Raw genomic sequence first — 24,720 nt, forward strand, 5'->3', positions numbered from 1 at the left:
CACCATTACCTCGCAGCCGTCGGGGGCTACAGAGCCGGCTGAGAGGGTGGGCACTCCCACCTTCATGCACGAGACCCAGGTTCGGTTCTCTCCACCACCACCTCACCCAAGCACCGCGGGTATGACCCTGCTGACCCTGCTGCTCCGAACGCTGAGTCGTCAGACCTGCCAGAAGGACCCAGGGCCAGAGTGCAACACACAGGGAGGGCATTTGCCTTGCACGCGGCTGACCCTGGTTCGATCCCCAGCACCCCATACAGTCCCCCGAGCATCGCCAGGAGTGACTCCTGAGTGTGGAGCTAGGAGTTACCCCTGAGCCCTGCTGGATGTGACTCAAAACCAAAAAACAGAGGCTGGAGCAATAGTACAGCGGGTAGGGCGTTTGCCTTGCACGCGGCCGACCCGAATTCAATCCCCGGCATCCCATAGGGTCCCCCAAGCACCGCCAGGGTTAATTCCTGAGTGCAGAGCCAGGAGTAACCCCTGCACATTGCTGGGTGTGACCCAAAAAGCAAAATAAAACAAAAACAAAAAACAAAAAAAAAAAAACCTTCAAAAACAAAAAACAGCCAGCCAGACTCCCCGAGGGAGAGGGGGGTGGCCCACGGGCCCCCAATACTTCTCAGGCGGCCAAAGGAAAAAAAATTCTGGGGCTGGATTAATAGCACAACAGGGAGGGCATTTGCCTTGCACGCAGCCGACCAGGGTTCGATTCCCAGCATCCCATATGATCCCCTGAGCCAGGAGTAATTCCTGAGTGCAGAGCCAAGAGTGACCCCTGTGCATCACCGCGTGTGACCCAAAAAATCTCCCCCGCAAAAAAATATTCTGACCCCCCCCCCAGAAGGAGCTGGAGGGAGCCTGATCCTGACTCAGCACCCACCCCCGGCTGCACCGCCTCTGTTGGGGCTCAGGGCCCCTCTGTCCCTCCCCAGCACAGGGAACCCGAGCTGGCATTGTCCCCGCCAGAGCAGCTGACGGCGGTGGGACAGCTGGCGGAGGCGGCTGCCCTGTGTGTGGGCAGGGCGGCCCGAGAGCCCCCGTGTCCAGCTCTGTCCCTGCAGACGGCTGAGCGCCATGCGCGGGGTGCCGGTGCTGCTCCTTCTCGTGCTGCTGCTGGCTGGATGCCAGGGTGGGAGTCAGGGCCTAGGGGGTCGGCAGGGGGGTCTCAGCACAGGGGCGCCGGGGTGGGGGTGCCTGCTTCTCCAGCTGCCCGTGTCCAGGGCACCAGGGTTCACGGTGCCGGCCCACAGGAGCCCGCGGCCGGAACCAGGAGGAGCGGCTGCTGGCCGACCTCATGCACGGCTATGACCAGCACCTGAGGCCAGCGCGGCACGAGGCGGACGTGGTCAACGTCAGCCTGAAGCTCACCCTCACCAACCTCATCTCCCTGGTGCGCTGGGCCGGCTGGGGCCAGGGGGGTGGGGGGAGGAGGAGCCTCTGCTACGTGGGGGCGGGGGGTGCTGACTCCCTCTGCACCCCCAGAACGAGCGAGAGGAAGCTCTGACCACCAACGTCTGGATCGAGATGGTGAGCGCCCTCCCTCTGCTCCCTCTGGGGTCCCCTGGGGGTGGGGGGCGCTGCCCGGAACTCCCGCTCCGTCCCACAGCAGTGGTGCGACTATCGGCTGCGCTGGGACCCCCGAGACTACGAGGGCCTGCGGGTGCTGAGGGTCCCGTCCACCATGGTGTGGCTGCCCGATGTGGTGCTGGAGAACAAGTGAGGAGGGCGCGGTCGGGGGACGGAGGGGTCCCCCCTCCACCGTGGGGCTGGGATTCCGGCTAATGCCGGCTGAGGGCAAGGCCTGGATTGAGACAGGCTTTGTCAGTCTGGGCTGGGGGTGCAGACAGAGCCCCCAGGAGGGCTGTCGGGGTACAGAGAGATGTCTGGGAAACGTCTGCTCTGGCTGGGTACCCCTCCCCCACTTCTTTCCTTGGTGTTAAAAGATTTGGAGAGACCAGAGAAGTAGTTCAGTGGGTTACGGCGTTTGTCAAGGTTCGATCCCCAACATCTCACATGGTCCCCTGGTCACCCCCCCACAAACACACACTCAGGAGTGATGACTGAACACAGAGCCAGGAGGGAGCCCTGAGCACTGCTTGGGGGGAGGGGGGCAGGGAGAGAGAGGGGGGTTGGGGGGGATGGAAGGAGGGGGAGAGAGAGGAGAGGAAGAAGGGAAGGAAGGAGACCTGGAGAAGGAAGCAGGGATGGGCGGGAGGAGATTTCTCTGGAGGGGGAGGGGCGGCAGGGGCTGGTGTCCCCAGCCTGGCCACTATTGGCCTGTGTGCAAGGCGTTCAGGCATGTTAGCCTATGAATGACATTGGAGGGTGTGTTCAGGCGTGTTGACCTGTGTGTGATGTGTATGGCATGTTCAGACGTGTTGTCCTGTGGCAGTGTAGATGGTGTGTTCAAAGACATGTTGACCTTGCACTGTGTGGACGGCTTGTTTAGGTGTGGTGGCCTGTGCATACCACAGACTGCATGTTCATGTGCTCCTGAACAGCATGTTCATATCTGTGTGCCGCATAGACAGCATGTTCAGGTGTGTTGTCCATGTGTAGTGTGGATGGTATGTTCAGGCATGTTGTCCCGTGTGCAGTGTAGACTGTGTGTTCAGGTGTGTTACCCTGTGTGCAATGTGGATTGCGTGTTCAGACGTGTTGGTCTGCATGAACTGCATATTCCACGTGTTCAGGTATGTTGCCCCATGTGCAGTGTGGATGGCATGTTCAGGTGTGTTGGTTTGCATCCGGCATGGACTGCATGTTCCGCGTGTTCAGGCGTGTTGCCCCGATACAGTGTGGACTGTGTTCAGGTGTGTTACCCGGGTCCAGTGTAGACTGTGTTCAGGTGTGTTGCCCGTGTACAGTGTGGACTGTGTTCAGGCATATTGCCCGTATGCGGTATGGACTGTGTGTTCAGGCGTGTTGCCCGGGTACAGTGGACTGTGTGTTCAGGCATGTTGCCCGGGTGCAGTGTGAACTGTGTTTTCAGGCGTGTTGGTCTGCGTGCGGCATGGGCTGCATGCTCCACGTGTTCAGGCGTATTGCCCCATGTGCAGTGTGGACGGTGTATTCGAGGTGGCTCTCTACTGCAACGTCCTGGTGTCCCCGAATGGCTGCGTGACTTGGCTGCCGCCTGCCATCTTCCGCTCCTCCTGCCCTGTCTCCGTCACCTACTTCCCCTTCGACTGGCAGAACTGCTCCCTCATCTTCCAGTGAGGCCCGGGAGCCCTGCTGGGAAGGGGCATGGGGGAGGCGACTGGGGCGCACCCCTCCCCTGGGCCCCCCTCCCCCACACCTGGCTAGGCCCCCACCAGCACTCAGCGCCATCCCCGTGTGGAAAGGAGGGGTGTCGGCTGACTCAGGGCCCACTCTGGGGGCACCCAGCAAGGACCCTCTCCCTGTGGATCATCACATAATCAGCTCAGACGTGCCACAAGCTGGAGAGAGTGCAGCAGTCAGGCTCTGCTCCCTGGCACCAAGTATGGTCCTCTGAGCACCACCAGGAGGCACCCCTGAGTACAGAGCCAGGACTAAGTCCTGAGCACCGCTGGGCATGACCCAAGTGGCACCTAAAATTTTCTAAATGATCTAAAACCCAGATTAGGACATGGGGGGGTGAAATACAGAGTGACCACAGGCCTCAAGGGCTGGAGGAGATGGGGGGGGAGTCCAGAGGGGCCGGTCACTGCTGCATGACCCTCACCCATACAACGGAGGTCTTTGCACAGCCTGCTCCCCGTTTGGCCCATGCCGGGGGTGGGAGCGACCCAGGGACATGTGGGAGGCATCCTGCATGCTGCTGGCAGACCACCCTGTGGCCTCTGACGCCAGGTCCCAGACCTACAGCAGTAGCGAGATCAACCTGCAGCTCAGTCAGGAGGACGGGCGGCCCATTGAGTGGGTCTTCATCGACCCCGAGGCCTTCACAGGTAACTACACACAAGGGCACACGGCCTCCCACGTCACTGCAGAGGACAGCTCACAGCTCACTGCCACCGAACGTCTTCGTTGTGTTTTGTGGGGCAGGGCTGCCCAGTGTCGGGGGGCTGGGGACAATGCGGTCTGGGGGATTGCACTGGGGCTCCCCACATGCCAAGCCGGTGCTCCAGCCCTTCGAGTCAAAGGGCCCCAAACCCATTCCTCCCACCATTTTAATTAAGGTATCATGATTTACAATGAGAAGGGATGAGGAGACCACACTTAACCCTGCTCGGGGTGATTCCTGGCCCTGCGCTCACAGAGCACTCCTGGCAGGCTCGGGAGAACAGCTGGGGTGCCAGGCATCGAACCCTGGTGGGCTGTGTACAAGGCAAGCTCCCTGCCCACTGTGCCATGCCGCCAGCCCTGGTAACGGTATCGCTGATAACAGTTTCATGCGTACGCGGTTCCAACACCACAGCCACCTCCAAAGGACCCGGGTTTGGGGGAGGGGCTGCGAAGTGTGGGTTTTGTGTGACGAGTGGTTTTGTGTGATGAGGAGTTTCCTTTGGGCCTGAGAGTGGCCATGGACCCCGTCCCCACCCTCCGTGCAAGCCACTCCTCTGGGCCGTGGGGCACCTGTGCCCATCTGCCTGTACCCACCCACCGCCCACAGAGAACGGGGAATGGGCCATTCGGCACCGGCCGGCCAAGATGCTGCGGGGTGCCCATGAGCCGGGAGAAGAGGCAGGCCACCAGAAGGTGGGCTTCTACCTGCTCATCCAGCGCAAGCCCCTCTTCTACGTCATCAACATCATCGCCCCCTGCGTGCTCATATCCTCAGTGGCCATCCTCATCTACTTCCTTCCTGCTAAGGGTACCTGGGGGTGGGTACCTGGGGGTGGGGGCACAGGTCAGCTGGGACGGTAGGAGGGTACGGAGGGGGCCACACTCCCTGCCAAGAGCCAGTGGGGGGCTGGTGGGTGGCCTCGGGGGAGGTGGCCCCCTGCTCAGGTCTGGTCTCTGGCAGCGGGTGGCCAGAAGTGCACCGTGGCCATCAACGTGCTCCTGGCCCAGACAGTCTTCCTCTTCCTGGTGGCCAAGAAGGTTCCAGAGACCTCGCAGGCGGTGCCACTCATCAGCAAGTGAGGCCCATCCCACCCCGCCTGGATGTCCTGGGAGCACCGGGCAGGGATGGGGGTGCTGGCTGGAGTGGGATGCACAGGGCTCGCCCCCGCCCCTGCAGGTACCTCACCTTCCTCCTGGTGGTGACCATCCTCATCGTGGTGAACGCCGTGGTGGTGCTCAACGTGTCCCTGAGGTCCCCGCACACACACTCCATGGCCCGTGGGGTCCGCAAGGCAAGGCCAGGCCCCTCCCTGCCGGCCGGCTCACCCCCCACCTCCCGCCCACCACAGTGAACTGGCCTGGGAACAGCCCCGTGGACACACACGGACTCGCCCTGTGCCCACGAGGGGCTTCCTCTCCCTAAGCCCTTCCTTCTCGTCCCATCGCTGTCGGCTGTGGTTTGCCAAGGCCAACTTCTGCCTCCTGAGTCTATGTGTGCCCGCAACTCGTGTCCTGGGGCCAAGGCAGCGGGTCGTGGGGCCGGGTCCTGGCATCTCCCCACTCCCCGGGCCCAGTCGGCGCCCACCCGCCCTGATTCCCTCCTCCCCGCCCGGATCCCCCGCGCGCCCGCAGGTGTTTCTGCGGGTCTTGCCCCAGCTGCTACGCATGCACGTGCGCCCACCGGGGGCCCCAGCGGCGCCGGTGCGGGACCCCTGGCCCCGCGGCTCCGTCCCGGCGGCGGAGGAGGGGTCCCTCCGGCTGCCCCGCAGCGAGCTCCTCTTCCGGCAGCGCCCACGCAACGGGCTGGTGAGGGCCGCGCTGGAGCGTCTGGGTGAGAGTGGAGACCCTCCTGAGCGCGCGCGCGCGGGTTCTGGATGGGTGAGAGTGGGGACCCTTCTTGGTGCGCGCGGGTCCCGGGTGGGGCTGCAGGGCGCCCGGCTTCTGCCCGGCTCGCCACGGTGCCCTGCCCAAGCCTCGGTCCCTCCGTGGCGCAGAGCAAGGCCCGGAGCCCGGCCTGGCCCAGGAACTGTGCGGGAACCTGAAGCAGGCGGCCCCCGCCATCCAGGCCTGCGTGGCCGCCTGCAACCTCATTGCGCGCGCCCGGCGCCAGCAGGCACGCTTCCACAGCGTGAGTCAGCTGGGAGTGTGTGTGTGTGTGGAGGGGGGGGGTTTGGGGGGACCAGGGTGGGACCCCAGAAAAGCAGGAGGAGCAGGTGGCTCACCTAGGACCGTGGACCGGGCAAGTACAGGGGACGGTGGTGGGGCAGGGGGTAGCCAGGCCTCTGGGGAGCCCAGAGGAAGCCAGAGAGACAGAGAGAAAGGTGGGCAGGGGTTGTGGCCTGGTGGAAGGTCTGTGTGGACTGGGGATCTGGGGCAGGCTGGGGGGGGTCACTTCCTGTCACCCACACCTGCCCCCCCACCCCTCCCAGGGGAATGAAGAGTGGTTTCTGGTGGGCCGAGTACTGGACCGTGTCTGCTTCCTCGCCATGCTCTCGCTCTTCGTCTGTGGCACGGCTGGCATCTTCCTCATGGCCCACTACAACCGGGTGCCCGCCCTGCCGTTCCCTGGAGACCCCCGGCCTTACCTGCCCTCCCCCGACTGAGCCAAGCCACACTGAGCTCAGCTGCCCTGGGGCCAGCTGTGGGGAAAACTGGGAATAAAGACCTGAGTGCAGCCCGTGGCGTGTGTGTGCTTGGGGCCCGGTGGCTGCGGGGGTGCTGTCCTGATCTCCTGGGGGCCGTGGCCAGGGACGCTAGCTCAGCTCAGCTCTCCCCGTTTCAGCCAAGCCTTAGCGTCTTGGAAGCCCAGAGGCTGTTTCATGTGGCGCCCTCAACTAAGCCACAGCCTGGCCCTCCATGTCCGGACCTGGTCTAGTTCCCGGTGGACGCCTGAAGGAAGAAATTAAGAGCCGTGCTGGGGCCAGGAGACAGGGCCACACGCCTCACATATGCCTGACCGGGTTTGATTTCCAGCACCAGCCCGGGTCCTTGAGTACCCCTGGGTACAGCCCCGGAGATCCCCAGAAACACTGGGGTTGCTTGGGGATCCCCAGCACCATGGGACCTGAACAGTAGCGCATCCTGGGGCCGTTGCAATGAAGCACCAGCGCCAGGGAGGCCCCTGGGCCTTTACTTGGGAGTTCCCCCAAATCCCCACAGGAAAAAAACAGGGGGGGAAGGAAGGAAGGTGGGGGGAAGGTGGGGTGAAGGTGACAAGGAACAAGCAAGTCACTCTCTGCGCGCGCCCCTCCCTCCACTGCCTTCTAAGTGCTCTGAGCACTCAGTGCCATCTGCACTGGTCACGGGCCTTTTGACCCACTCACACAAAAGATTCCAAGAGTTCTCACAGCACCGTGCACATACATGTCACTGTCCCCCCAAGTTTCACGTGGCCAAACTGGGCAAGCAGCTTCCAAAAATAATGGTGCCTGAATATTCCTTGGAGCTCAGATCCCCCACCCTGGCCCGATCTTAGACCCTAAGAGAGAGAGACTGTGCAAGGGGCCGGAGAGAGGGCTTGAAGGGCTGGGCACAGGCTTTGCACCTGTGCCCCAGGGCCAGTGTCCATCCTCCACACATGACCCCGAGGCACCCCAGGATTCCAGGAGGAGACCCTGGCCCCAATTAGTAAAAAGGTTGCCAGTAGAGAGTTTCTCCCCATCTCCCTCCCATCTTTGTGGGGAGGACCCAGTGATCAAACCCAGGACCTCACTCATGCCAGGCGAGTGCTCCATTGGGTTTCACCATTGCTAGCCCCAGGCTGAGGTCTCCTGGTGGGAGCTGCCTAGCTGGGGCCTCAGTTTTGCAGGCTGGAGAGTCACCCCAAGACTTCTCTCCTTGCTGGGGGGTTCGGTTCCTCATCTGTCATTGCAGGCACAGACGTCCATTCCGATCTACCCTCATCTCAGATCCGAGGCGGTGACATTCACAAATGTGAAATTCACCACCGAGGTCAGAGCCAGCGTACAGCCGGGGAAGGCGCTTCCCTTCCATGCTGCCCACCAGGATTCCATCCTGGGCATCATCTTATAGGGTCCCCGGAGCCCCTCCAGGAGTGATCCTTGAACGTTGAGTCAGGAGTAAGACCTGACCACTGCTGACTGTGGTGGCGAAGAGAGGACCCGGGGACACCCTTCTAAAATATAGGGTTGTTGGGGCTGGAGAGATAGCACAGCGGGTAAGGCGTTTGCCTTGCACGCGGCTGACCCGGGTTCGATTCCCAGCATCCCATATGGTCCCCTGAGCACCGCCAGGGGTAACTCCTGAGTGCAAAGCCAGGAGTAACCCCTGTGCATCGCCAGGTGTGAGCCCCCCCCCTAAAAAAAGCAGAAAAAATATATATATATAGGGTTGTTGTTGTTGGCTTCGGAGTGTGAGCAGTGCACACACCGCAAGGCTACTCGCCGGAGGTCCTCAAGACAATCGGAGTGGCATGCCCATCTGTATTATCTGGGGAGATTCTGTTTGCCCACTAGGGAGGGCGATTAGCTCGAAGAGGTTCAGGCAGGAGCAAGAACAGATCAACAAGGACTAGCACGTCCGGGGAGGGGGGGGGGGTGGTCATTGGGTCAAGTCCCTGATACTGATGATCCCACTGGATCCTTCCGGGCGGGCTGGGTGCCAGAACACGGCGTCGCCCGGACCCAAGGGGCCCAGCTTCGCGGACCGGGTCACACGGCAGCTGGGAGCAGGGCAGTAAGACAGCGCATAGCCGCTGGAACCAGGAGAGCGGCGCCTCTGCGGGCGCATGCGCGGGCGCGGCGGGCGCAGAGGGCGCAGGCGCGGCGGGCGCAGAGGGCGCAGGCGCAGCGAGCGCAGGCGGCGTAGAGGGCGCAGGCGGCGCAGCGGGCGCAGGCGACGCGGCGGGCCCGGACACAGGCGCAGGCGCAGCAGGCGCAGCAGGCGCGCGCGGGGTCCCGGCCTAACCCGTCCCCCTCGCGGCCGAGCGCGGCGACGACGACGTTCCGGCCCGGGAGACCGGAAGCGGCCGGGCCCGCGGCGGAGGGACCGGGCGGAGCGGAAGTCACTCCGGGAGGCAGTGGCGACGGCGGCGGCGAGAGGATGAACAACAAGTTCGACGCGTGAGTGGCTCGTGGCCGCCCCCCGGGGCCCCCTGCCCCCGACCGTTCGCCCGCGCCTGGCCCCCCGCCGTGCCCGCCGTGCCCGGCCCGCCGGCTGGGGCTGGCTTGCGGCGGCGGCCCCCGGCCCGGGCGGCCTGCGCGGAGGAGGAGGAGGAGGAGGAGGAGGAGGAGGGGTCGGGCCGGCCGCGCCTTCCGAGGCCGCGTTCGCCCCCCGCGATCCGCCCGCCCGAGCGGTCCCCCCCGCCGCCTTCCGCTTCCTGCGCCCCGAGGCCCGGGCGGACGCGACCCCGAGGCCCCGGGCGGGGAGCGGGGAGCGGGCCGCGGGCAGGTGCCGCCGCGAGGCGAGCGGGACGCGGCGGCGACGGGGGCTGACGGTTTGGCTGCTGCTGCAGCTGCTGCTGCGGGGACGCGGGGGTGGGTCCCCACGCGCCTCGGGCGACCCGGTGCCGTCTCGGACACGCCTCAGGCCGCCGCTCCCCGCCCGCGGGGGTCCCGGCTCCCGCCCCCTCCCCCTTTCCCATCCCCCGCTAAGCCCCGCAGCTCCCGCCCCCAGCTTGCAGCTCTGCCCGGGGGCGGCCCGGGATTCCCTTTCCCAGGTCTGGAGCTTCTGTAACTTGCCCCCCGACCACCGGGTCATGGAATTCGTTTCCGCGGTTTTTTTTTTTTTTTTTTGGTTCCAGTATCTCCTTGGCAAAAAAAAAATAACCCGGAATATCTTGATACCTTAACTGCACCAGAACAACAACAAAAATATACATACATATATATTTTTGTTTTTGTTTTTTTTTTTTTGCTTTTTGGGTCACACCCGGCGATGCACAGGGGTTACTCCTGGCTCAGGAATTACCCCTGGCGGTGCTCTGGGGACCATATGGGATGCGGGGAATTGAACCCGGGTCGGCCACGTGCAAGGCAAACGCCCTGCCCGCTGTGCTATTGCTCCAGCCCATATACATATATATATATTTTTTTTTAAATAGGTTTTATTTATTTACATCAGGCCACACCCGGCATTGCTCCCTCGTGACCCTTTGCTCAGGAACCACTCGTGGCTCGTGGCAGGCTTGGGAGACCGTATGGGGTGCCAGGGATTGAACCCAGGGGTGGCATGCCTGGCAAGTGTCCTCCTGCCCGCTTGGATCGTCCGCTCCAGCCCCTGCACCAGAACTTGGAAACCCCAGCTGTGATGAGAGCAACCAGAGCTTTCTTTTTTTTTTTTTTGAAATGGCATCTGAAGCTCCTCTTGTGGGGTCTGGTTCTGTGGGCCACTGTCTCGGCATCTTCAGCAGGCAGGCCCCGGAGCAGAGTAGGGTAGCTCCCCTCGAAGTCTGCTCACAGCTGCTGTGGTCCTCATCAGGACTGTCTTTGTTTTGCCCTTCCCTCCTACCTGCCCTGCTCCTGTCCCCTGTCACCCCAGTCTTTCACAGGCAGCGGTGATCTGTTTGTTTTCTGTATCCCCAGGCCATATTTTGCTTCTGTCCCTGGCCACGCTTGGTTAGCTTTTGAGCCTTTCAAATTTGTGTGTTTGTGTGTCGGGGGGCGGGGATGGGGGAGCACACCCAGTCATGCTCAGAGCTTACTCCTGGCTCTGTGCTCAGGGAGCATCATCCTTGGTAGGGGTTGGGGGACCATATGGGATGCCGGGGATCAGAGCCGGGTCCGCTAGTGCCAGGCAAGCGCCCTCCCCACCGTGCTAGCGCTCCAGTCCCTGCTCTCAGCCCTTTCCTAAGCGTGGTCTGAACTGGTTACTTTATTTATTCATTTATTTTTGCTTTTTGGGTCACACCCAGCAGTGCTCAGGGGTTACTCCTGGCTTTGCACTCAGGAATCACTCCTGGAGGTGCTTGCGGGACCCTATGGGATGCTGGGAATCAAAACCCAGGTCGGCCGCGTGCAAGGCAAATGCCCTACCCGCTGTGCTCTTGCTCCGGCCCCTGAACTGGTCCCTTGGCACACACCCTAGTCTGCCCTGTATTAGTCTGATTTTTAAAGCCCACTCACGAAGCCAGCTCATTTCTCCCTCGGATGCTGCACATACGCAGATGGATCAGACCAAGTCCCTCGCTGAAGGGTCTTCGTCCAGTCACACAAGTCAGGGGACATACCTGAGCAGAAGCTGGTGGGCCAACGGGGTGCCAGTCTGTCTGGCCAGCCTCCTGTGCTAATTGCCAGCTTGTGTCCGTGGAGCATGGAGTTGTTAATTTGCTTGGGTGCTGGGCGCCAGTCCAGCCTGCATCTGGGAGAGTCGCCTCTGGAGGGCAGACGGCGTTGGCTGAGGCGGCGTTGGCTGAGGCGGGGTGACTGCCTGGCTCCATCCTGGGGAAGGCAGCCCCTCAAGACTTCCCGAGGGAGGGAGCTGGGCGGCGGCACCCCAGGAAACCACCTTCTGTTTCCTCTCCAGCATAATTTGTCACTCCTGCGTTTCAGTGTCTTTCTCTAAAGAGAAAGGAACTGCCATGCTTTGCTGGGGTCTAGCCAAAAGAGAGGTGCCACAGGGACCCTCCTCATGCGACACGCCTCCGGCCCGGTAGCTGTGATGTGGGAGGGTGTGTGTCCCCAGAGTCGTCTCAGCGCCACAGATGGCCCTGATGGGCTGGAGCAGTCCCGCTTGGGCCAAGCACAAGCATTTCTGGGGAGAGGGTCCGAAGCGGGAGCCAGACTCGGCCTGGGAGAGCGGCCGTTCCCAACCTGTGGCCTGCAGCGGGAGCTGGAAGGAGGCTTCCGAGGAGAGGGCTGCAGGGAGCCACCCCGCTCTGAGCCTGGCAGCTGTCCCGGGACAGGACAGGTTGGGAGGGGAGGGGCACCTCCCGCAGGGAGACCAGCAACCGCGCTCTCCGCTCCCTGCACCTTCCTGTTCTCGGTGGCTGCTGTTGCTTTTTTGTTTGTTTGGGGCCATACCCGGCTGTGCTCAGGGCTTATTCCTGGCTCTGCACTCCCGAGTCACTCCTGCCCCGGGCAGGGCTCAAACCCAGGGCATCCACCTTAACCCTGGTACTCTCTCTCCAGCCCGTTTCTGCTTTTGTTCATCTTTCCCCCGAGGCGTTTCCTGTCGAGCCCCTGGAGACTGGTGGCAGAGGCAGCCTCTGTCCCCTGAGGGTGAGGCTGCTGCGGAGTTGGGCCAGAGTCAGGAGCCTCCCAGGCTGACCCTGTGCTGGGGACTGGCTGGCCTCGACTGGGTAGCTGCTCTGGGACCTTTGAACTCCCTCCCGGGCCCTGGGACGTGAGGTTCCGGGCTAGACTGCCCTTTGCTCAGCTGCCCGTCGACCTGGCCAGGTGTGGTTCAGAGCACAGCACACGGCCGCTGGTGCCTGTCCCTTCTCTCGGACTGTGATACAGGGGAGTGGGCGTTCTCCCCCCCCCCCACACACACACACACACGTGGCTTGCTCATCCATCCTAGTATCTGTAGAGCGTTCTTTACATGCCAGGGACTAGAGATTTAGGGCAAAATACACAGTTCTCTGTTGTGGATAGGGCAACATCTATTATAAATTGAGCGTATATGAGCTTTCTTGATATGTATCAAGAAAGATTTTTTTAAAACCCTAAATAGTGGCTTCCTTGATACTTGTATTAAGCAATCAAGGTGTAGTCTCTTCTTGAGAGTCGTATGATTCCACTGGACTGGAGGGTTATTGGGGCAGGTGGTCGCACTGGTTACCGCACAGCCCGGGCGCGGAAGCCTTCCGAGGATGGCTCTGTCTGGCTGAGCTGCTGGGCCCCAGGGCTGTAGAGTAGTTTCACTGCTCCACGCAGTGGCACCTGCGGAGCCTTTGGACGTACTTAGAAGACAACATTCATCCTTTTCCATTTTCTCTTCACTGATTCAGCATCTTCTTGTCCTAGGTGCTGGAGATACAGAGATTAATAAGACACTATTCGAAGGGACCCTTCCATCTAGTAGGAAAATCAGATGGAGGAATGGCAGCTAAGGCCGAGGGGTAGGTGGCTTCAGGACCGGGAGAGGTTGCCAGGGGCAGGAGCCAGGTCCTCGAGGCTCTCGGTGTTTCCTTGTGCTCTGTCCTGCCGGGGGAGGGAGAGCCGCTGGGGTCCTAAGGATGAAAGCGAACACTGAGATGGCCTTTAGGACTCGCATGCTGGTGGCCACAGGACACCTGGGGGGCGGGCAGGGCGCTCTTGTCGAGACCCTTTAAGAACTTCCTGTAACAATTGCAGTGGCATGAGAAGAGGGTCTGAATTGGGGCCAGAGTCTGGGACGGATAGGAGGGTTAGGTGAGTTCTTAAACTCATTGGAAAGGCCAAAGCAGCTGCTCAATTCAGAAACTCTTCTCATTGTTGATTCTTCGTGATCGTTCAAGAGAACAGTCCCTTCGGTTGCTGACTTCTTGCTTCTCTGTGCAGTTCTTTATGAAACGGGAAGGCAGTGCTCTCTGAACTCCACACCAGCTGGCAGCGCCTCCTTTTTGCTTTAACCCTAGTCCTAGTCGCTTTCTGCATCCCTCACCCCTCGCGTCTGCATCTCACCGACTGTCTGCAGTTCCTTCGGGGTGGCTCGCGGTAGCGCATCTCACTTGGTGGGTGGGGAGAAGCTGGAGCCAGCTCAGTTCTGGGATAACAGTGTTTCGCCTTCCTGTTCAGATTGAAAGATGATGACAGTGGGGACCACGATCAGAATGAAGAAAACAGCACACAGAAAGATGGTGAGAAGGAAAAAATGGACCGGGACAAGAGCCAGAGCAGCGGCAAGAGGAAGGTGGGTCCCCTTACTGTGCAGACACGTTTGCTCTGGACTCGAGCCTCCTCAGGAACCCATCTGAGAAAGATGCCTGGGTCACGTGATGGCACCCTCTTCTAGAATGCTCTCCTGGGGGTTGGGGAGCTGGCTCGGAGGGCTGCAGCGAGGCTGAGCGGCACGGGGCCCTCCCTGCGTCTGCTCCCTGACACCGCGCGGTCTCCAGCATCCCTGGTGGAAGCCCAGCCAGAAAAGCCAGCAGAAAGTACGTTACGGAGTGAGCCGGGGTTGGGCACCTGCTTTGATGCGGGCAGCCCAGGTTCGATCCTGGTCCTGCCTGGTCTCCCCGGCACCGCAGGGAGTAGCCCCCGAGCATCACCAGGTGGGGCTCCCAGACAAAGACAAGGAGCGAGTGAGTCACCGGCTTTCGCTGGAGCGGAAAACTTTCCCAGGCCGCAGGGTCACGAGGCATCCTCGCCTTCCTTTCTCTCCCCACGGGAGGTAGGCCCACCCGGCTGCCGCCCAGTCTCTCAGCTCCTGAAAGTGCCTCGGAGGAGAGAAAATTCAGATGGGGCAGGAGATGCATCAACTTCTTCTTGAGCTCTCGGGCATCAGTTTCCGTGACGTGGAGTGCCTGCGGGATGCACAGGCTGGGTACACGAGTGTTGAGTTTCATAGCAGCAGAAGTAAGAGTGGCAGGTTCTGAGCATGTGCTGCTTGCAGGCTCCGTACTGAGCACTTCACCCCTCTTCACTTTTTCACTAGAGCCACTTCCCATATGTTGGGACCAGGCCACTGCCCTTCAGCCCAGCTGCAGGCCTGACTGTGCTGATGCCCCGGGTAGTGCCCAGGATCATTCTCAGGTCCTTGCACGTGAGAAGCTCATGCTCTGCCTCTCGCGCTTTCTCCCCGGCCCCCTGCTAGCAGCCACGTTTTCCCCGTCTGCTGATAATCAGCGGAGGCACAAACAGGGTACGCGGTTGCCTGAGATCACTAGCCAGAAAGTCGGTCAGGGTGCCCAGAGGAGGCCGCGCCTCAGACCCAGGTGGGGAAGCGACAGGACCTGGGGCGGGGCTTATGGCTCAGCAGTCTAGCATCTGCCTTACTGGCTCAGGCCCTGTGGGGAAAAGAGGAAAAGTAGTAAGAAAGCTACAAAAACTTGGGGTGAAAGCGAAAGTGCGACGGGTAAGGTGCTTGCCTTGCACGTGGCAACCCGGGTTTGATTCCCCAGCACCCCATATGGTCCCCAAGCCTGCCAGGAGTGAGCCCTGAGCACAGCTAGGTGTGACTCAAAAACCAGAAAAGGTCAGAGAGAGAGTTCGGCAGGTAAGGTGCTTATCTTGCACTCAGCCAACCTGGGTTTAATTCCCTGCATCCCATATGAACCCCTTAACCTTCCAGGAGTGATCCCTGAGCGCAGAGCCAGGTGTAAGCCTTGAGCACCCTCGGGTACAGCCCAACACACCCCGCCCCCAAAAGGAAAAAAAAAGAAGGGGCTGGAGCAATAGCACTGCGGGTAGGGCATTTGCCTTGCATGCAGATGACCTGGGTTCGATTCCCAACATCCCATATGGTCCCCCGAGTACCACCAGGAGTAATTCCTGAGTGCATGAGCCAGGAGGAACCCCTGTCCACCGCCCGGTGTGACCCAAAAAGTTAAAAAAGAAAAGATAGCCTTTTCTTGGTCTAGAGAGATAGTCCACGGACCGTGGGTAAAACACTTGTCTTGAGGGTGGCTAACCCTGGTTTGATCTCTGGCACCACATGTGGCTGGTCCCTTGAGCATCGCCAGGAGTGATTCCTGAACACAGAGCCAGGAGTGAGCTCTGAGTACTGGCGGGTATGGCCCAAAACCTCACACCAAAAGCAACCTTTTTTCTCCACACACGTGGGCACTAACGCAGCGTCTCTGTTTCCAGGCTGTTGTCCCGGGACCAGCAGAGCATCCCCTGCAGTACAACTACACTTTCTGGTACTCCAGGAGAACCCCCGGTCGGCCTACCAGCTCACAGAGCTACGAGCAGAATATCAAACAGATCGGCACCTTTGCCTCGGTGAGTCCTGCGGCGCCTGTGGTCGTGAGCCTGTGTCCCCCTAGTGACTTGTACGTTTTCTTTCTTTTCTTGGGTCCCAGAGGTCACGGTTGTTCATTTTAGGTTCCTTGTGCATCACCATATTGGCCAGAAGGGGGCGATACAAAATATCAGTTGGTTGGTGGAAGTGGGCGTTTAGAAGCTGGAGAGATAGTACAGCAGACCTTATACTGGCCTTGTACGGGGCCAGCCCGGGTTCGATTCCCAGGACTGGAGCGCCACCTCTGAGCCTAGAATCTGGAGTTAGCTCTGAGCACTGCCTGGTGTGGCCTCCAAACAAAAACAAGAAAGGGTAGATATTCATTGCGTCCATCCCCGTACGCACAGTCTCACGACACATTCTGTAGTACGTAGTGTTAAGCATGAAGCAGTTCTGAATGTTTTTGTGGGCAGCGCCAGTTCCGGGTCCGAGACTCTCCTGGAATGAATCTAGACCCTTGAATCTGTAGCAGAAACCAGCTTCCTCTATGATGTGCATTGATCTTTCAGCAGAGCCAAATTCAAGGTTTTATTATTTTAGTAGAAACTCCTTGCTGGGTTAAGACAGGAAGATGGGGGCTGGAGTCATAGCACAGCGGGTAGGGCGTTTGCCTTGCACGCAGCCAACCCGGGTTCAATTCCCAGCATCCCATATGGTCCCCTGAGCGCTGCCAGGGGTGATTCCTGAGTGCACAGCCAGGAGTAGCCCCTGTGCATCGCTGGGTGTGACCCATAAAGCAAAAAAAAAAAAGACAGGAAGATGGCGCAGAGAGTTGGCGCATGTGCTCTGCTTCTGGACACAGTGAGCTGGGGAGCCGCCTCTCAGTACTGCCCGTGTCGCTTTAAACTAAAGTTGAAAGAAAATGAAATTAAGGTGTTTATCCTATTTCAAATGCAGGTGCTGGAGGGCCCCGGGACAGCTCTGCTGGGGCTCCCGCTACCTTCTAGGCCTGAGATGAGAGTCGAACCCCAGCCTGCCCCGCCAGATGCGGTCTCAGCCTTGGATCCATTGGGGATCGGTGCCGGTGTGTGACACACACTGAGAGGATGGCAGGGCCGGCGTCGCCGGGGCCCGAGCACTGACCCTGGAGTAGCCCTGAGCACCGCCTGGACGTGGAGACAGCATCCTGGGGTTCCTGCTGTCCGTCGGGTGGCGTCCCCCACCTCCCCCTCTCAGGGGTGTCGGCTCTGTCTCTGGGCCTGCGTCCTTCCCCCCGAAAGCCCCCTGTCAAGAGCAGCTGCTTCTGAGCCCGATTCTGGGCTTGCGGCCGCACCCTGTAGTGTTCAGGGGCTATTTCTGGCTCTGCGCAGGAGTCCTGCCACGGCAGTGCTCGGAGGCTTCAGTTCTGAAGTGGAGCTCACAGGCGGAGAGCACAGGGCGCTGGGCGCTGCTTGGTGTCCCCTCTGCGCCCAGGTCTGCTGAACCCAAAGTGAGCCCCAACCTCCTCCTGCAGAGCTGTATCCCATCCCACTCCGAGTTACTTTTAAAACCTTGTTCTTTCTTGTTTGGGGGCACCCGGTGAATAAGCTCAGAGCTTACTCCTGGCTCTGCACTCAGGAATCACTCCTGGCACTGCTCAGGGAACCATATTGGGATGCCCGGAATCAGACCTGGGTAAGCCGTGTGCAAGGCAAATGACCTACCTGCTGTACTATAATTCCAGCCCCCTCGAAAAAAATTTTTTTACGTCTTAATTTTCAGTAATAGGGGAAACATAGGCCAACTGAAAATATCAAGTCAGGCTAGAAATCAGATTACCTGGGTTCAATTCCAGCATGCAAAAAAAAAAAAAAGAATGAATAGGTGATTATGATAATACAAAGGTTTTTTTGGTTTGCCGAACACCTGGCGGTAATCAAGAATCACTTCTGGTGGGAACTTGGGGGACCATATGGGATGCCAAGGTTCAAACCTGAGTCAGGCACGTGCCCTACCCACTGTGCTATCCGACCCCAACAGAAAAGGGGTTTGTGCTCAGGGCTGACTCCAAGCTCTGCACTCAGATCACTCCGGGCAGTACACAGGGACGGGTGGGGCGGAATATTTGATGCCGGGCATCGAACTTGGGCCGGCCTCCTGCCCGGCAAGCGAGCTCCCTGCTCTGCTGTCTCCAGTTCCAACCAGCAGGCTTCTAGACAGAGGAATGGGATGATTCACTCTGCAGGGGGCATGGGGGTACCACCCCTGGCAGTGCTCGGGGGCTGTTTATTCCTGGCTGCATTCAGGAGTGACCCCTGACAGTTTAAACCACGTGGCTCCGTGCCGCCAAGGGCCTTGTCCCCGCTCCTGTCTCAGACACCTGCTCTTGGGGCATGGCTGGCATTGCAGGTGAGGGCACTGTGCCTGTGAGCTGGCAGAGGGTGGGCCCCGGGAGCAGGTTTGGGTGAGGGTGATGGGGACTGCAGGAAAGTCACGCCCACTGCCCTGAGTAAGGGCCTTTCTTCCTTTGGGTGCTGGCGGCGAGCATTTTCGCTAATGCTGGTGCTCACATCCATGGATGGCTTAGAGTTGCCATCTTGTCATTCTTGAGGTGTTGAGAAATGGCTCATAATACTAAATTTCTCACAGAAAAGTAATGATACCATGAAGTCTATTTTGCTTTTTGGGTTTTGGAAAAGGGGTGGCACACCCTGCGATGTTCAGGGCTTACTCCTGGATCTGTGCTCAGAATCACTCCTGGCAGTGCTCGGGGACCCTGTGGGGTGCCGGGGATCGAACCCTGGGCAGTTGCATGCAAGCGGCACCCTCCCGCTGTCGCAGCTCCGGACTCCATCGTGAACCCTTGCACCCAGTCCAAAGCAGTGTTTCCCGGTGGTCCTTGATCCCAGCCTCTGACTGCATTTTCGAGAGGGCGGGGTCTGCCTGGGTGCTAGGCTCTGCGGCCAGGGCGGGCCCTGAGACCCTTCCCAGCTTGGGAGCAGGCAGAGGCTGAGCCGGCTCCAGCCACACTGCCTGTCCAAGGGCTGAACGTGTCTTACACTTCGACTTTCCAGTTCAGATTCCGTAAACCGGAATTGCCCGGGGGGGGGGGGGGGCAAGTCCCATTTGGTGCCATTTGTGCTGCTCCTCTCCCCGTGGTTTGGAGCTCGGATTGTGCAGCCTGGCTTCAGGGCCGGAGGCCAGCCTGCGAGTGAGCCCCAACCGGCCCGGCTGCCTCTGTCCTGGCGCCATGGGCTCGGTGTCCGCAGGCCTGTCCCTCGGCTGGACTGCTGCTCCTCCGCCCCCACCCGCGTCGCCCCAGCCGGGCCCACCACACGCTGCTCTCAGCCACCTTGGACAGTGTCGGCAGATGCCGCTTCTTTGGGCCGCCCCCGTCCTCTCTCGAGGGTGCCGCTGCTCCGCGCTCTGTCGGGCCGCTGGAGCCCAGAGGAACGGCTATGAGGAAGCGGGGAGACAGCGAGTGGAAGCACGGTCGAGCCCGGGTTCAACCAGACGTTGGGGGCTGGGAGGATGTAAGCCGCTGCGTGGTTTGGTTTGTCACTGTCCCGACCTTAATGTGGCGCCTTCCAGGAGTAAACCCTGAGCACAGACAAGTGTAGTGCGGAAGAAAAAAAACATTAGTGAAATTTTGCAGGTGGGACGTTTGCCTTGCATACAGCCAACCTGGGTTCAGCCCACTGGGAATGATCTCCGAGTACAGCGCCAGGAGTAAGCCCTGAGCACTGCAGGGTGTGGCCCAACAAACCCCCATAATGACCCCCCAAAAAAAATAACTGGTACTAGTTAAGAGAAGCATTTTGGTTACCATTGTGGTTGCTAGTAACACAACAAAATTGACACATTTTATTGCAGCTGATACTATATTTGCTGGTAAATAGTTTCTGGTCAGGAAGCAGTTTGGTTGCAGAGTGACCCGTTGAGGGGGTAGGGCACTTGCCTTACATGCAGCTTGGTACCCCCTGTGATCCCCAAACCACACTAGGGGTGATCCCTGAGTGCAGAGCCTGGGGTAAGCCCTGAGCACCATTGGACGTAGCTGAAAAAGCAAGTGATTTGGAGACCAGAGCGATAGTACACCCGGTGGGACACCTGCCTTATACGCAGCAGACCCGGGTTCGACCCCTGGCACCCCATATGGTTCCCCGAGCACCGCTCGGTGTGGCCCAGAAAACCAATAATAATAATATAAATAAGAAGTGATCTGGTTCTAGGAAAGCTGATTGGGCCGCGATGACCTGGCACTTAACATGCTCAGGACTCCGGGTTCTCTGTGCACGGGTTGATGGCATCTCCTGAAAGGGTCCATGGTTGGGGTCCAGGGATGTGTTGAGTGCACTGGGGTGCGGCTCGCAGGGGTGCAGCTGCGAGTCGAGTCTCCCGCAGGAGCAGAGCAGAGTGAGCGGCCACCCTGCAGGACTAGCGGGAAACGCCCTCCTGAGCCCTGGAGCTGGTCTCTCCTAGGGCGGTGCGGGAGCACCCCCTGCCACAGCCGCCACACAGAGGGATGGCAAGGGGCCTCTCTGACAACACGCCGCAGCGACACCGCCTCCCATTTCCGGAGGCAAAGCAGAGCCGTGCCCTCTGACCTCTCTCCTCTGCAGGTGGAGCAGTTCTGGAGGTTTTACAGCCACATGGTACGTCCCGGGGACCTGACAGGTCACAGTGACTTCCACCTCTTCAAGGAGGGGATCAAGCCCATGTGGGAGGTGAGTCCGCCGGGGTCAAGTCTGCTCCCTGGGACACAGGCCTGAGGCCCCCTCCTGGGGTCGAGGTGTCGGGACTTGGCTAGAACATGGTTCAGCCGCCCCCACCTGGGATAGAAGTGTCAGGACTCGCTAGGATGGGCGCCTGAAGCCCCTGCCTGGGCTGGAGGTGGATTTCAGAGCTGCTTTGTTCCCAGGGCGTGGCGAGGCCGGGGAAAGGGCCCTGTTGATGGCTTCAGTGAGAGGCTGTCCCCAGGCTGTGGGGACACGCTGGCTCCCATAGGGGAGAGCCCATCCATGGGCCGACACCGTGGTTTTTGCTCCGCCCTAGCTGTGACCTGATGCCAGGATGGTCTCCCGGAAGACATGGGTGTCCCCATCCAGGCGCCCCGTTATTCCTGTGTTCCCTCCTTACTCCCCCTCTGACTCCCCCCTTCTCATGGCCAGTCCTCTGTCTGAGCTCACTCCCGGTGCTCCCCTCAGCTGCCTCCTTTCTCTTGTCCGGGTGGGGTCTGCCAAAGCAGTGTCCAGCGGTGCCCGGCTGGCAGATGGTTCAGTGCCCGGGCTAGGGGACATGATGCTGACCGGGCTGGGTCACCAATAAGGCCTATGGCCGCTGTCTCCTGCTGGCCATGGGGTGGGTCTGGGCCAGCCTACTCGATGGCTTCCTCCCCTCCTACCTCTCCCTTGCCGCTCCGGGCCAGGCTCCCTCTCCTCCAGGCTCCCTCTCGGCCTGTTCCTGTGAGATACATAGTTACAAAGTTGTTCCGGTCTGGCTTTCAGTCTTACAAAGTTGCAATGCTCCTCCCTCCATGTTTCCCTCTGCCTGTGAGGGTGTTTCAAGGGGGTCTGTAGACCTTTGTTTTTCCGAGACTTGTACCAGGGTTCCTGCCTTGGTTTCTTTTTTCCTATTTGTTTTTCCCCGTAACATTGAGTAATTGAAAAGGGACCAGGTTTCTTAGCATCTGAGGCTTTCCGGGCCGTCTGGACAAAGGAAGAGGGCTCTGGGGCCCGGGGTTAAGTGAATCCCTTGTCTTTCCGTACAGGATGATGCTAATAAGAACGGCGGCAAGTGGATCATCCGCCTGCGGAAGGGCTTGGCGTCCCGCTGCTGGGAGAATCTCATCCTGGCCATGCTGGGGGAGCAGTTCATGGTCGGGGAGGAGGTCTGCGGGGCCGTGGTCTCGGTCCGCTTTCAGGTAGGTGGCCCTGGGCCCGGCTCGCCCCCCTCTGCTGCCTCTGCGCCCCTCCCTGCGCCGGTCTGCCCCGGTGACCCCGCCTGTCCCTCCCGCAGGAGGACATCATCTCAATATGGAACAAGACGGCCAGCGACCAAGCCACCACGGCCCGGATCCGGGACACGCTGCGGCGAGTGCTAAACCTCCCTCCCAACACCATTATGGAGTACAAAACCCACACCGACAGCATCAAGTACGTGCGGGGCGGCGGGGAGCAGGAGCCGAGGGGCAGGCCGGTAGTCGGGCCCAGAGGAGTCTGGGCGCAGTGGAGTCCGGCGTGGGGCAGGGACAGAGCAGCCCTCTAGCCGTGCCGCCCGCGCCCCGGGGCCGCTCCGGGTCCGAGGAGCCCTCCCGCCAGCACCCGGCCGCACTGCCTGGCCTCGCTCTGTCTCCACGGGCTGTCTCGTCTCTCGCTCGCTAACCCGGGCTCCGGCGAGGGCCCAAGCGTGCTTGCTGTTTTTCAGAGAATTTCACCACATAATAAAGCCCTCCTCCCCGCCCGCCCCCCCCTTCTGCATGTCCTTCCCCCTGGGAGCTCAGTCTGTCTCTTCATCCTGGAAAGGTTCTTCTTCAGGAGCGCTGGCTCCGTTCCTTGTGCGTGAGCCCGAGCAGGAAGGGGGTGGCGGCCAGAGTGCTCGCAAGAGTAGGCAAGCGGCCGCGCTGTCCCTAGCGGTCACTCTCGGTTCTCCCGGAGCTGTTCGCCTCTCCCGCCTGCAGACAGCACTGGCCAAGAGGGCAGCATCGCTGTGTGTTCCCCGCTGCTCGGTTCCCCAGCTGCCGAGCCGGACGCAGAGGGGCTGCTCGATCTCTGAGTGTCCACAGGTGCGGGCGCTCTTGCGGGGCCCGATAGGGTTGCGCTCTGGCCTGACGGTGCCGGACTCATCCTCACAGTGCTCTTACTTCAGAGCAGACGGTAGGGACTCGCTCCCGGTGTCTGCAGAGTGGCATGAACTTGCCGCGTGCCAGTCTGCCTGGGAGCCCGGTGGCTGGCCGGCTGGCGCGACTGCCAGCCCCAGCAGACCTGCAGCGCCCGGTGGCCTCTAGACGCTTTTTGTGTTCTCTGTTCTGGGGTAGACAGTCTCTGCCCTCCAGCCGGCCTTGGTCCAGACTGCAGAGAGCCAGACCGCTTTGTCCAGGACTCTTGTTTTAAGGCTCCCATAGGGGCCCCCGTCTCACCCCCCAGAGGCCCCAGGGACAGGTAGTTCCCGCCTTGCCCCTCCGCACGGGTCTCACGAGCCAGAGCCGCTGACCACCCCGCAGCTCCCGCACCGGAAAGCCTTCTTCAGCCCAGACGCGACCTTCCCTCGCGTCCCCCTCTTTCCTCTCCCAACACGTGCCAACCTTTTGCACCCCCTAGAATGCCAGGCAGGCTGGGCCCCCAAAGGCTCCTTTTTCAAAACCTCTGGAAGCCGCGGTTGAATGTGCCCTGAGCCCCCTGGATGGCACCGTCACTGAAGCCGGCCGCATCGGATCTCTTGTTGCGTTGGCGTGTACCCGGAAGACCCTCCTGTCCCGGACCAGAGCCGCTGGAGGAGCATTTTCTGTTTTCAGGCTGCCAGGCTGACCCGCAGCAGCTACAACAACAGCTGAGCTCACGTAATAAATGGTGCTAAACTAGCTTGTCTCACGCTCTTGCTCTTTATGGCGCATCAAAGACTTGGCCTTGAGACTGCCACCGTGAAGGGACGGCCCCGGGGATTGATTGCCGCCAGACCGCTGTCTGGTGTCACCCGCTATTTTGCCCCGGCTCTGCTGAGGCTTGACGCAGAGAGGACATCCACCCTGGCAGACCCGCGTCCCGGCGCTTGAGTTTCCGTCCCCATCGGGTCGCGCTGGTGACCAGAGTAGCGGTTTCCGACTTGGAGTGGAGCTCGGCAGCGTTCAGGGCGGACGGGGCCCCTCCTCGGCCTTGGCTTTGCTCACGTCGTCCGCCTTCTCCTTCAGAGATGTCTCTTGCTTGCGGGTGGAGCCCTGCTTTCGTCCGTCTGTCCGTCCGTGTGTGGCTGTGTGTCGGGCGCTTCCTTGCTTGTGGTAACGGCTCCTCGCTGCGCCCCGCTCCCCGGCCACGCGCTCTTGGCGGCCTTCTCCCTGCGCTTGCCCTTAGTGCCAGGTCGGCATCCTCTTGGAGTTCACGGCGCCTCCCTCTCTGTCCGTCCCCAGGGTGAGCGCGTCCGGCTCGGCCGGGGTGGTGGGTGGGGGGTCGCAGGCCCGAGCAGACCCATCTCCCGTGTGCTCTGTGGCTTGGCTGCAGCTTGGCCTTCGGGCCCCACCCCGCATGGACCGTGGCCGCCGCCTCCTGAGCCTTCAGCTTTCCCCAGACCCTCAGCATCGCCCGGGCTCGTGCAGGATCCGTGGCAGGCAGAAGAGTCGTGGGGTGCGGAGGCGCCCGTGTCCGTCTGCAGCCCTTTCCCTTTTGGTGGGCCTGAGGCTCCGCTGCCCAGCGGCCCAGTGAGCTGGGACTGCACACGCCCTCCGCTGCTCCTGGGGCTTGGCTTCAGGCCAGGGAACGGCAGCCACAGGGATTCAGAACTGAAGGCATCGGGCGTCTGCCCAGCAGGGTCCACCAGGGCCGCCAGGGACCTGCCCTTCTTCCCCCGTCACACCGTCTTGTCCGTTTCCCATTGCACACGAGCTGGGCGAAGGCCTCTGCCCAGGGGGCTGTGGGGAGCATTTGCTGCACCCCTGCTGGTGTGTGCCCACTGGGCAAAGAGGCCCCACAGACAGGGTTGGCCGGGAGAGTCGCCCCTCCACAGGCCTGCTGAGACCCCTCAGTACGCGCCCGGCATAGACTGGAGCTTTGAGAAAAGTCTAAACCGGGACTCGGGAGCACTGGGAGGAAGTGGGCACAGGTGTGCCCCAGTGCCCTGAGGCACTGGCCGGGAGGGGCACTGAGCAGACCCCCCTCCCCTTGGGAGAAGCTAAGGTTGTGGGCGCCTCAGGAGTACTCAGGCAGGGCGGGGCGAAGCAGGCGGATCTCGGCGGGGCCTTCTGGCGAGTGT

The 24,720-nt window shown here is 60.9% G+C and overlaps 2 protein-coding genes across 6 annotated transcripts in view; both read left to right on the forward strand.

The window, feature by feature from the left end:
- The first annotated feature begins 1,077 nt into the window (after positions 1 to 1,077).
- CHRNG (cholinergic receptor nicotinic gamma subunit) lies at positions 1,078 to 6,596 on the forward strand. The gene is made up of 12 exons (XM_056121489.1): positions 1,078 to 1,132; positions 1,254 to 1,393; positions 1,486 to 1,530; positions 1,610 to 1,719; positions 3,063 to 3,218; positions 3,838 to 3,935; positions 4,601 to 4,801; positions 4,955 to 5,069; positions 5,171 to 5,285; positions 5,626 to 5,824; positions 5,988 to 6,121; positions 6,423 to 6,596. The coding sequence occupies exons 1-12, from the start codon at positions 1,078 to 1,080 to the stop codon at positions 6,594 to 6,596; spliced, it is 1,542 nt and encodes a 513-aa protein (XP_055977464.1).
- A 2,310-nt stretch (positions 6,597 to 8,906) lies between these two features.
- EIF4E2 (eukaryotic translation initiation factor 4E family member 2) overlaps positions 8,907 to 24,720 on the forward strand; it is an 85,626-nt gene continuing 69,812 nt past the window's right edge. For 2 of the 5 annotated variants that reach the window (XM_056120960.1, XM_056120954.1), the window contains exons 1-6: positions 8,925 to 9,074; positions 13,674 to 13,788; positions 15,687 to 15,821; positions 20,382 to 20,486; positions 21,530 to 21,682; positions 21,778 to 21,914. In XM_056120960.1, coding sequence (XP_055976935.1) covers positions 9,055 to 9,074; positions 13,674 to 13,788; positions 15,687 to 15,821; positions 20,382 to 20,486; positions 21,530 to 21,682; positions 21,778 to 21,914 — 665 coding nt within the window. In that variant the 5' untranslated portion in view covers positions 8,925 to 9,054. Of the gene's footprint in view, positions 9,075 to 12,920; positions 13,016 to 13,673; positions 13,789 to 15,686; positions 15,822 to 20,381; positions 20,487 to 21,529; positions 21,683 to 21,777; positions 21,915 to 23,078; positions 23,339 to 24,720 lie in introns of those variants that run through there. The other 3 variants (XM_056120947.1, XM_056120969.1, XR_008793394.1) reach the window with 3 other exon arrangements.

Source organism: Sorex fumeus, unplaced genomic scaffold, assembly GCF_029834395.1.
Source record: "Sorex fumeus unplaced genomic scaffold, SorFum_2.1 ptg000005l, whole genome shotgun sequence".
Taxonomy (NCBI): Eukaryota; Metazoa; Chordata; class Mammalia; order Eulipotyphla; family Soricidae; genus Sorex; species Sorex fumeus.